This window comes from Camelina sativa, chromosome 6 (assembly GCF_030686135.1).
Source record: "Camelina sativa cultivar CO46 ecotype springtype chromosome 6, ASM3068613v1".
Lineage (NCBI taxonomy): Eukaryota > Viridiplantae > Streptophyta > Magnoliopsida > Brassicales > Brassicaceae > Camelina > Camelina sativa.
The window spans coordinates 2489020-2501717 of NC_141885.1; the positions used below are offsets into that span (position 1 = coordinate 2489020).

Consider the following 12698-nt stretch of genomic DNA (forward strand, 5'->3'; position numbering starts at 1 on the left):
TGTAGTGTTTTTCCAAATCCAATTTAAGAAGCATCCAACCCTTCCTACCCTTCTTCTTGCGCATTGAATGCACTGCTTCTTGAACTATCACAATGTTATCGGTGCTTAATCTCCCCGGAATGAAGCTAGATTGTGCAGGTCTAATAAGTTTACCAATCACATGTCTGAGTCGAATCACCATCATCTTCGTGATAATCTTAAATAGCACGTTGCACATGCTTATCGGCCTAAACTGGTTTACCCTCTCCGGTTTTGTAACTTTAGGTATCAGAACAAGAAGAGAATCGTTCATACCAGGTAATAAGACCCTTGTCCTGAAGAAGTCTAGAACAAACTTGACTACCGACTCTCCAACCGTCTCCCAACCCTTTTGATAAAATATAGGCTGATACCCATCCGGATCAGGGGCCTTAAAACCCCCCCCCCCCATACTAGAAACAGCCTTCACCACATCCGCTTCAACAAAGGGTGTGTTTAGAACATTTCGATCCGCTCTCGTAAGAGTGACAAAACCGGCACACGGCAAGACTTAGACAGGTGCTGGAACATCCTCCAACGAGTATAGTTGACTATAGTAAGCCACAACCATCCTATCCAGTTCCTGAGCCTCCGAGACCCAACTATTCTCATCATTCTTCAACATCTCCACACGATTCCTCCTTCTTCGTATGATAGTAGACATGTGAAAATATTTGGTATTCTTGTCTCCTTGCATTATCCACTTCTCCCTTGATATTTGAAACCACAAAGTTTCCTCTTGCTCTAGAACCACTTCAAACTCCTTTAACAAATCCTCTTCCTCAAGTAATAACGAATCCGAATGCATTATATCCAGATCATCCTGGACTCGTCTGATCTTCCTCATCAACTCCTCTTTCCGTTTCGTAATATCACCAAACACATCCCTGTTCCACTCTTTGAGTTTTACCCGTAAGTCATTCAAAGCATCCGGTGTTGTTACCTGGCCATTCCACGACGTTGCTAAGAGGTCCTTGAAGCTAGGATGATTTATCCAGGCCGCTTCAAACCTAAAAGGTCTTCGACTTGGACAGCGAACAACCTCCGGGCACAGCTGTACATAGAGGGGTGCGTGATCGGAAGCCAAGAATGGGAGGTGGATAACCCTTGCATCTTGCCACTTCAGTCTCGCATGAGCACAGCATAAAACTCTATCTAACCGTTTTGCCACACACGTCTGTTCCATTCTGCCTCGACGCCATGTGAACTTGTTCCCCCGGAAACCCATGTCGATCAAAGATAGACTATTAATCCAATCCCCAAACGTCAGTGAATCCGGTGACAACCTCCCATTACCACCTGACCGTTCATCAATCCTCACAATTGTGTTAAAGTCCCCCCCGACCAGGACAGGACCATCTAACGCGATAATAGCTCGACTTAGTTGATCCCAAACCCCGTTCCGTCGGCTCACCGAGGGAGCTGCATACACCACAACGAGATTCAGAACCTCCGTCCCCGTTACTATCTTTGCCACTATGAACTGATCTGAAGATTCCACAATGGTAATCTCTCCAATCTCTGACCGCCACAAAAGCCACAAACCACCACTCTGCCCAACCGAGTCCACCCGAAACGAACTATCGAAGCCCAAACCTTGACAAATATGATCCGCATTGGTACCTCTGGCATGAGTTTCAAACAACGCAAGTATGTCTGTCGGAAATTTCTTTAAGAGATATCGAATAGCTCTCCTGAAATTGGGTTTATTTGCCCCCGACAGTTCCACAATAAACAATTCATTGAGATTTGAATGAGAAAAATCTAAACTACCGGGGCGAACTGTTACTGCGACCCCAAATCTCTCCTTTCCGTCGAGGAATTCTTCTGGGAGGGATCTCCATCATCTGGTTTCTTATTCTCCGGCAACAAAGAACCATCCTCCATGCTCATGGGCAACTCAATCTGCTGCCTCTCCATCGATTGGTCCCTTCCACTGTTCGTGAACACTCCTCCAGGTCTCCCCAGCTCCCCCGTCTCTACCCGCAGTCGCTTACCAGTGGTGAACAACAACTCTTCCCCTTTAGTGGGCCCGAAAACGAGGCCCTTTGAGTGTTTCTTAAATAAACCTTGTTTCTGTTGCGGCCCACTGGATTCAACTACTTTATTTTTTCCAGATTTCTTATTATGCGGCCCAACATAACGCCCCCTCTGACCTTTATTTGAATTTGCCATCGTAGCCGCTTCTGTTGCGTGTGCCTTACTCTGCTCCAGCTGCCGCTGATTCTGAGGAGATATGTTTTCCTTATTCACCTCCGCCACATTAGCGACTTCCCTGATTTCGTGAGATACTAAATTATCCTCCAAACTGCCAAAACGATTTGATGTTTCCAAAACCGGTTTCCTGGAGATCCCCTGGATATTCTTTCCTGATTTGTCCCCCGCTCTTTCAGCCGACACACCCGCAGTAAACACCAGCGGCTTCACCGTTGAGCTGGACCGCCTCCCGTGCCTCCTCACATCCGTGAATTCATTACCATGACTCACCGGCACCGTCCCCTCCATCACCGGAGCCGTCTCTGCGACCACAATACTTCTTTCTACGACTCTCTTAGGACACGCATGAACTAAGTGACCGTATATTCCACACAGCGAACAGATATTCGGTAGGCCCTCATACGTCACAAAGAACCTTTCTCCATTAATCATCACTGTCCCCTTCAATGGCTTAGACAGATTAACTGCCACATAGACACGAGCAAAACGCCCTCTCTCAAAATTCAGCGTTGACATATCCACCTTTAACGGTTCCCCTAATCCACGTGCTATCGCGTTCAGGATCGCTCTATGGTAATAGTTATATGGAATATTTGACACGCTCACCCATACCGGGGTCGTGACTATGTCATCTCGTAATGGGTCGAACTGTGGCGACCAGTCCTGTACCATAAGATAATTGCCAAACACTCTCCACGGTCCTCCTGTGAGCGCCGCCATATATTCTTCTTCTAGCTCAAAGCGGATCATAAAGAACTGCCTAGGCAGATCCATAACAAACATGTCACCCCTTGGCTTCCACAACTCCCTCAGCTTTCGATTAAGAACATTAATTGGGACAGGTCGGCCTAACAACTTGACTATCATGCATCTCTTCCACAACCCGTTCATAGCTTCCAGCACCTCATTGCCAATTGTAAGCACTGGTTCCCCATCCTCTCCATCAAAAAACTCCAAACTTAGCCTCGCCTCTACGAAGGCATCATCAACTACATTCTTCGGCCTTGGGATCCCCCCACCCGTGCTACCCATCAACTTCTCCACCCAAACTCTCGATGGGTCAAGAGGATCTCCAGGCGGCCTGGCCCTCTCACCGACATCAGTCATCGCAGCATCCTGATCGCCAACCCTCGCCGTCACTAAATCACCATAGTTCATAGTTTTTTTTACGGATAAAACATGTTAGTTCAATCCATCTATAAGAACCCGATCACAAGACAGAAATATGGGTGATTATAGCACTATACTGACATAATATCGTTTACTGTTTACATAAATTTTCACCATATACTATAGCGTTTTTTAGATACAATATCATATGTTCACATATCACAGCGTATATTCTATGATATGATTACCACTTTTGTAGCACAATTTTAATGTTAATGTTGTATTACCACTTTTGTACCACGCTGCATGTTTTTTAACCTTTTTTGGCAAAGTCAAAATATAAACCTTTTTAGTTAAAAAATATTATTAAAAAACTATATTATATAAATTACCCAAAACATAGGTACCAAATTTTTGACTACATCAAGTCATCGAACCAAGTTCATGAGAGGGAGTTAAAAGAGCAATACTTCATAACTTCTTAGTTCACCTCCTTCTAAAATAAGTAAATAAAATTTGTATACATTATTATAAAATTAAAAACTTAAACCGATCTTTTATAAATCCAAACCCATATATAATTTTATTTTAATTATAAAATTTAACACTAACCATCTTATTTATAAACCCAAACCGACATATTATTTTATTCTAATTGTAAAATCTAAATCCTAACCATCTCATTTGTAAACCCAAACCGACATATAATTTCGTTCTAATTGTAAAATCTAAACTCTAACCATCTCATTTGTAAACCCAAACCGACATATAATTTCGTTCTAATTATAAAATCTAAACCCTAACCATCTCATTTGTAAACCCAAACCGACATATAATTACGTTCTAATTGTAAAATCTAAACCCTAACCATCTCATTTGTAAATCCAAACTGACATATAATTTCGTCTCTAATTGTAAAATCTAAACCCTAACCACCTCATTTGTAAACCAAACCTACATATAATTTTGTTCTAATTGTAAAATCTAAACCCTAACCACCTCATTTGTAAATCCAAACCGACATATAGTTTCATTTTAATTGTAAAATCTAAACCCTATTTCTCATTTCTAAACCCAAACCAATATATAATTTCGTTTAATTGTAAAATCTAAACCAAACCAGTATTTAATTTTTCTTAAATAAAAGTCTATATAATTTGTTTTGCTTTTTAATTAATTTTGATTTACTTTTAAAATAAAATATTAGATAAAACATTATGATTGGTTGAGAGGAGAGGGAGTGAATACAAAGGTTCACCTCTAGGAGTGAAGCTAAGTATTTTTAGAGTTAAAACCTTCGGATGCTTTTTCTCGTTCGCGAAGTCCTCAAAGGAACCTGCTTTAGTAGACCCATACTTACTCAAGAGTCAAGACATGTCTTTTCAGTTTGGCACAAGCACACAATACTCTATGTCGTACACATCTATACGTCTTTAAATGTTGCAATTGTACTCCTCACTTATCCTGCATTTTCAAATAAAGAGACTTTACAAGTCAAATACATTGAACACAAATTTGATTGATAAAAGGGACTATCAATCAGTATACAAGACGCTATAACAACATATATGCAAATCAGTCCTAAAACTGAACAGAAGAGCCTAAACAATCTGAAGACCACCGACCTAGAGCTAGGAAAGACAAAATTAAAGCATATGTTATGATATCAGAATATCATGACTTAAATAACATTTGAAACCCCATGAAAGTTCTGATCAGTTGGATAAAGGCCACATTAGTCGTTGCAGCAGATAAATTCATTAACCACTTGATTATTATTTATTAATACAACACCACTCACACTGATCATTAAAAGAGTGGATAAAAGAAGTGAGAACCGTAAGAGTGGAAAAGCTTCCAAAAGGTTATACAACTTGTTCAAACACCAACTACAATTTACATTGACGAACGAATCCAGCATTTTGATTAGATTTCACAAGTATACACAAATTCATTAGAAAGGTAAGAACAGAGATGAGATCAAAACATATAATTCACTAGAAACTAGCCCACACGATGCGTGGGTTTTGTATGCATTATTTATTTGAAATAAAAAATGAAATTTATATTCAATTGTATTTGAAATTTATATGTAATTGTTACTATATGTATTGAAAATTAATTTTTATAATATTACGGTTTAAGTATAATATTTTAATATATATTTGTTATATGATGCTTTATAAAAGAGTGATTTTGAGATAGAGGAAGTACGTGGTATTGTTGAAAATATTTAAACAATATGTTATTATAATAATAGGACTATTTTTTAAGTTACCGCAAAATTAATTTAATTTGGTATTTTTGTTAAGTAATTCAGATAAATTATATTTATTTACACTTTTGTTTTTTGTTTTTGGAAAAAAACTGATCAGTAGTCTAAAAAGAAAATTGTAAGACCTTACTATATAATTACTTTGATAGATAATTTAATGTTGTTCTATACATTTATTTTACTTTCATCATCTAAAAGTAATACTTAACAACAAATAATTTTAAAAGAAATCCCTTCTCATGTAATCCATTTTCAATAATATATATATATATAATAACTAAATTCTAAACCCTAAACACCAGATACTTAACATACTAAACATTATAATTGATGCAGCGTGCATCGTACTTCCGCCTTGTGACACACTTACGTCGATGTTGTGTTGCTTGTGCCACAAGACTCATTATACGTTTTGTTTTTGGATTTGTTTTCCTTTGGTTTAGGATAAACTCGAGTCTAAATTCTTGGATTTAGGATTAGGACGTATCTTTTAGTTTGGCCTTAAATAGAGTCGCAAATCTCTGTATCATTATCATTGATTTGAAGTCTAATAAAAAACCCAAAACAGAGGCAATAGTAATTGCCAAAAGAGCTTGTGTCAAGACCTGAGAGGAGGACTCTCGTTTCGTTCTTGTTCGTTCTGTTCCACCTTCGTCGACCCGTTCTTCCCCCTCACCTACGATGACGAACAAACACTCTGTTTTTGTCCAAACAAAACAGAGCCGTCGCCTTTTAACCCCCTTTAAGCTTCCGCACCTACACCAATAATACTAAACAATTATCTCTCCATCACTCTTGAATTAACTTGCCTCAACTTTTTATGTTTTTTTTTTTCTCAACCATTGGGCCACAACTGGCCGGCCATAATTGACTTCGATTTTGCTCGGTCCAAACGTTTTTAAGTGCCTTTGATATGCCTCTATCTTCATGGATAGTGATTCTCCATAATCCAGCCTGGCCAATATTGTTATATGAAATTAAATCCCTTTTCATCCAACAAAATGAAAATGTTGCCACAAATCATATTCCGACCTTATTTCCATTTATCATTGATTTTTTTTTCAACATATAATCACAAAGGCCCGATTCATAGCCAGTCCCTACTAAGCGAGATAACGTGACATAGTGGAATCAAACTCCGGTGGGATCGGTCACAGAGTTGGTGTTGTAACCACTTGACTAAAAAAACTTCCCATCATTGAAAATATTAAAATTTATGTGGGATTGTATTAAATGGTTATATTAGACAATACTCCCTCTGTTACTGATTAATCCTTATTTTTTTTGTGCAACATTTGTTTTTCTCTAGAAAATGGATTAATAAAGAATGGATGAAGTAGATTTTAGTGAGAAAAATATATTGTAACTATTATAATATACATATTATTCGATGGCTTTTAAACATAATATAAATTTGTGGTCTAAGGTTGTTTAGTTTGCTTATCCTCCGAAACTGGATTGGCTCCTTTCTTGATAAGATGTTAAAACAAACACATAAACCTAAAATAAAGACGTTTAACTAATCCTCAGGAAAGTTAAAATAATGGCTACATATATAAAAACCAAGAGTAAATTTTGATTAAAAAGTAAATAAAGGAATTCAGATTAAAATTTGGTTAATCATTGTTTTTAAGAATCTACCTTCTTTTATCTTGAGAAGACTTTAGCTGAGCCTTTAATATCCATTGATTCCATTCCATGACTTCAATATAATAGAGTTATGCTAGCTTCACTAAGCTATAAATCTACAAAAATAATAAATAATAAATAACATATCAGTGTAATTTGATCGTTAACAAATTTGGTTAAGAAAATGGGAAACAAAATTATTTTACAAAATGTACCTTGTCAATGCATCTATGTAACTATTCTACCAAAAATAAATGCGTCTACGTAACTATAAAAGTTGGAAAATATATGAAATATATCTTGATTATGGAGAGAAAAGGTATATATATTTTGGTTAATTATAAGGACCCCTTGCGAGACATCAAATCTCTGTTTGGATCATCAAGGATTGGAGAAGGGTACCATCATAATCAAGAAACATGACGATCTTGTTTCCTCTTGCAGCTAGCATTGGTGATATATGTTATAACAGGTCTATAATTTGAGAGTAAATTTGAGTCTAAGTATTTAAGTAAATGTTTACCTATTTGAATGTTAGATAAATGTTACTCTTAGGTTCAAAATAATTTATTAACAGTTATAAATTTGGGAATTATGGAATTTGGTGTCATAACTTTTGTAACATAAATATTTGAAAACGGAAATATTTTCATTAGATTAAATACATTTCAATGGATGGTTATTGAAATTATAACTCTCTTTAATGCATGGTGAAGGCAATTTGTAACCCACTACATGAAATTAAATATCAAATTTTAATATATTTTCCATATAAGAAATAATCAAACTTAATGATTTAATTAATACTATTTTAAATATGTCACTTACAATTTTCAAATGAAATAAATAGATAGAAAATCAAGAATGTCAACATATATGAATATATATATATATATATACTAGATGAGGACCCGCCCGATGTGCGGGTTTAAAATTTTATAAATTAAATTAAATTTAACAAATATATATTAAATTTGTTGTATGTTATTTATAAATTTTATTTTTGTTAGAATACACTGATTTATATCCATTTACAAATCTTTTATCTATGTTACTATTAGAAGTGTATTTTTTACACCTAAATATATTCTATGTTACAAATCTATTCTTTATCACCACCTAAAAAATGTCTATATAAACACATTAAGCCAACTATTTACTTTCACTTCTGCATAGTTTTTGGATTATTAAAATTGTTGGCTCAAAAAACATTTTGAATAAAAAATATATTACATAATATACTGATCAATGATGTATCATCACAATAATATATGACCACCGTGGAGAAAACCTCGGCTCTGCCCTCATCCCTTATGGAGAGAACCTCTTTCAACATGGAGAGAACCTTGGCTCCGCCTTCCTCCCTTGGGGAGACCACCTTCCTCCCTTAAGGAGATAACCTTGTGTCCAACCTTCTCCACCATAGAGAGAACCTCAGCTATGCTCTATTCCTATGTAGAAAAAACATGTTCACGTCTTTTTGCTATCTCAAAATGGCTTGATCCGACAAAAAATGAAAGTAAAAATCTTTTTCTAACGTGACAAAATCTTTTGATAATAACTAATGTTAAATTTCTCAATGTATTCGTAATAGTAACTATGCCAAAGTGAAAGTAATCTAGTTGTTTAATGTGTTTATATATTACATAATATAATAATCAATGATGTATTCATCACAATAATATATGACCGCCATGGAAAAAACCTCGGCTCGGCCCTCATCACTTATGCAGAGAACCTTGCGTCCAACCTCCTCCACCATGGAGAGAACCTTGGCTCCGCCTTCCTCCCTTGTGGATATAACCTTGCGTCCAACCTCTTCCACATTCCTCCATTGGGTAGATAACCTTGCGTCCAATGTATTCGTGGAAGTGTCTTTGACACACCATGATTTAGTCTCTGTCTCTGTAACGCCTCAACTGCCATCTTGCTTAGTGAGCCCATGTCCACTCTCAGTCCATGGGCCCACCTTTCTAAATGCCCCTAAATCTATACCTGGCTCGTGAACCCACCCATATTTGATTGCTGGTTTGTTACGTCTGGGAGGATTAAAAAACTTATTTACGGATCTTACAAATCAACAAATGATTTTTTCCTTTGTTTTGTCCTCACTATCACCGTTCCGACAATCACTTCTAGGAAGGTCACATATCATGAAGTTCTCTTAGGACCCTTGACCGAAAAAATAATTACATTTTGGTGACGTATGTGGCAAAATCTATTCTTTTACACCTTTATGCAAACCATGGTGTGAGAGTCTTTGAGCTCCTATGGATCTATCAACAACGATTGTTTTTTCCAATCTATGTATCTATGTTTGTTGTACGCTTGTGTTTGATTAGCCTATTTTATCCATTCATTAGGGTGATGAGCTTCTACTCGTTATCTTCATTCATGATTGAATGAATAATTATAACAATTATGTTTGCAAAAAAAAAAGGGTTTATGACCAACCAATCAAGGTTGAGAAATAAGAAAAAATATAATTTGGCAAAATTAAAGAAACAATAGAAAATTATAATCATGGTAATATATAAATCCCAAATAATTCAAAGATGAAAATATAAATTAAATAAAACAATCTAAAAATACTACAACAAATTTTAAAATACAATATTAGGAAAAGAAGATGCATATATTATTCTTTGTTTTGGGTCAACATATTAATCTTACCTATTCCCAACTGAAAAAGGAGAAAGTAGGAGAAAATTATAGTTTACAAAAATAAGAAAAATTTACCTTCCTATTAAAAAAAATTCCCAATTAAACAAAGTTGAAAACTGTGTCTTTGAATAAATTATTTAAAAATAAGACGATCTATGTTTATATAGAAATGAGTATTTATAAATTTAGATTTAAGAATTAACTGTATATTTTCCTTAGTCCATTTTTCTATATTTTTTGTAGAATTAATAACTTAAAATTAAAAATAAGTAAAATATATTATAATTTCGAATTTGATGAATTTCTATATAAAATCTCCTTATAATTATTTAACATAACTTTATATTTTTTTTTTATAAATTCTGTAATTTTTGATAATTATCATTTTACATGTTTAATACTCCCTCTTTCACTCAAAGATTGATGTTTGAGAGATTTCACACAAATTAAGAAATAATAATTATTAATTTTAAATACAATATTGTTTTACTATGAAAAAAAAGTATTATCTTATTATATAAAGTATGGTTTCAAAAGTTACTAACTCACCGGATCGTGACACGTGTCAATTTCAAAAATTATTAACTCATCAGATCATGACAAGTGTCAATTTTACACAAATTTTTAATTTTCAAAGAAGAAAATCTTACTAACTCACCAGATCGTGACACATGTCAATTTCAAAAGTTACTAACTCACCAGATCGTGACAAGTGTCAATTTTATACAAATTTCTAATTTTAAAAGAAAAAATATTTTAAAAAAATCAAGAAATAAAAAAATTACTAATCATAAAATCTTATTATAAAAAGTTAGGTTTTCAAAATTAGTCATTAACAGGATCATGACTGATGAGATGTTGAAATGTATCAAAAATTATTATTTTTTCAAAACAGCTAATTAAGATAATAGCATTAAATCTACATAAAATTTACATGTTTATATCTAAAAATAAATTTCCTAAATCAAAAAGGAAAATTAACAAACTAATATATCTTTCATTGTATGCTAATTATATTATACGTGTTTTCTTAATTAGATTTTGACATGTATAAACAAAAAAAAATTCATTAAACATGTATATTATTATTAATCAGTAAATAGGGAATAACAAATCTAAAAAGAATAACATAAGTTATGTCAAACGAATTGTTATTTTTGAAACATAATAGGACACCTAATTAAGACAATAACATTATATCTACATAAATTTACATGTTTAGAAAGCTTCAACGACGAAGGGAGCTGCTAATTTCAGACGAAGTCTTTCCCCACTGCATGCTGAAGTAGAAGCCTTAGTTTGGGCTATGCGGTGCATGATTGGCCATGATTATCGAGAGGTGGCTTTTTACACAGATTGCTCAGACTTGGTGAAGATGGTGTCTTCTCCTCACGACTGGCAGGCTTTCAAGATCTATCTCGACGATATCAATATCGATAGGGAGGAGTTTTCTTCATTCTCTTTATCTTATATTTCTAGAAATGCTAATGTAAGTGCGGATTCTTTGGCACGCCAAGCGCGTACATCTCCGCATCATATTTTGTTTGTAAACACTTTTCCTTCTCATTGGCTCTTTTGAGCTGATCTTTTGTTGGCAAAAAAAAAAAAGAAAGAAAGCTTTGATCTTTGATTTTTTCCTGATATAATTTTGTTTATCTATTGTGGGTCTTTTATTCGTGCAGGTTCTTCAATGGAAGCTATCATATGCAATGAAATGGAATCAAAGTATATAAAGCCCGCTAAATTAATCGAGGATGTAGATACCGATGGATGTTCCAAAATTGATTCTACAGTTAGTAGCATTATAAGTTTCGAAGATAAATCGATGGTTGATGTTTCTGATCAAAATCTAGAGTTTTCTTTTCTTGATAATGTCAATGATTCCGGTACTGAAACAAAAGCTACTTGATCGAGTAATTGAGAAGTGATTTTGAAATTTGGGAAGTTAGAACTGTAAACCGTTTTAAAATTGGTTTCAAACCGTATTTATGTGGTTTTTTATCGGGTTAGGTTCGTAATCCGTTTAAATCCAGGTATATAGAGAAATATATGAGAACTTTTGATTGGGTAGAAATAAGTTGAGAACTTACGATTCGAGAATATTTGAAACGAGGTCATAGTTCTAAGTAATTTTGGTACAATGTGATACTTCTGAGGAGTGAACAAGTCGTCGACCCTTAAACGAGATTATGACATGTATCATGTTTTTGATTGTTTATAAAGTTTTTATTTTGAATTTTGTATAATTTTCAAATTTTTAATTTTATCATGTTATATTAATTTTCTTTCAATTTCTCAATAAAAAAACTTTTATTGGATTGGTCATAAAATCAGTGTACTCGAGTAGATAATTTTCACCAGTTGTTCATCCAAAATATCTTTGGACTAAAAAATTTTATGGTTAAAAAACTTATGTCACAAAACAATTTTAGTAATTATAAGCACTATAATTATGCCAAAATGAAAGTAAAGCAACATAAAAATTTGTTTAATTTTTTTAAATGACATTTTAGGTGGTGATAAAGAACATACTTTAACAATAAAATAATTTTGGGTGTAAGAGCATATTTTTAATGGTAAAATATACAGTAAAATTGTACATGGTTGTTAATTATATGTTGTTTTGATGAATTCTTTGCATGTAAAATATTTTGTAATAAGTTGTGAAATGTTCTTGAAATTTGACAATAATAATATTTGTAATGATGAGTATTTGGCAAAAGTTTTGGTGGAGTATAAATTAGCTTTAGATTATTGTAATAATTGTTATAATATATTTAAAATA

General features: G+C 34.0%; 1 protein-coding gene across 1 annotated transcript; it reads right to left on the reverse strand.

Moving 5' to 3' along the window:
• Positions 1-529: 529 nt before the first annotated feature.
• Positions 530-3348, reverse strand: LOC147942164 (uncharacterized). Its single transcript, XM_087455949.1, has 2 exons — positions 1808-3348; positions 530-1712 (listed from the first exon to the last, which is right to left on the reverse strand). The coding sequence occupies exons 1-2, from the start codon at positions 3340-3342 to the stop codon at positions 530-532; spliced, it is 2718 nt and encodes a 905-aa protein (XP_087312075.1). The 5' UTR covers positions 3343-3348.
• Positions 3349-12698: the final 9350 nt, after the last annotated feature.

What these genes read in the sequence shown, in the direction of transcription:
- LOC147942164 (XM_087455949.1), bottom strand. Translation starts at nt 3,342, where the DNA reads ATGACTGATGTCGGTGAGAGGGCCAGGCCGCCTGGAGATCCTCTTGAC. An exon ending in AGGAGAGATTTGGGGTCGCA is followed by an intron (nt 1,713 to 1,807) that starts GTAACAGTTCGC and finishes ACCCAATTTCAG; the next exon opens with GAGAGCTATTCGATATCTCT.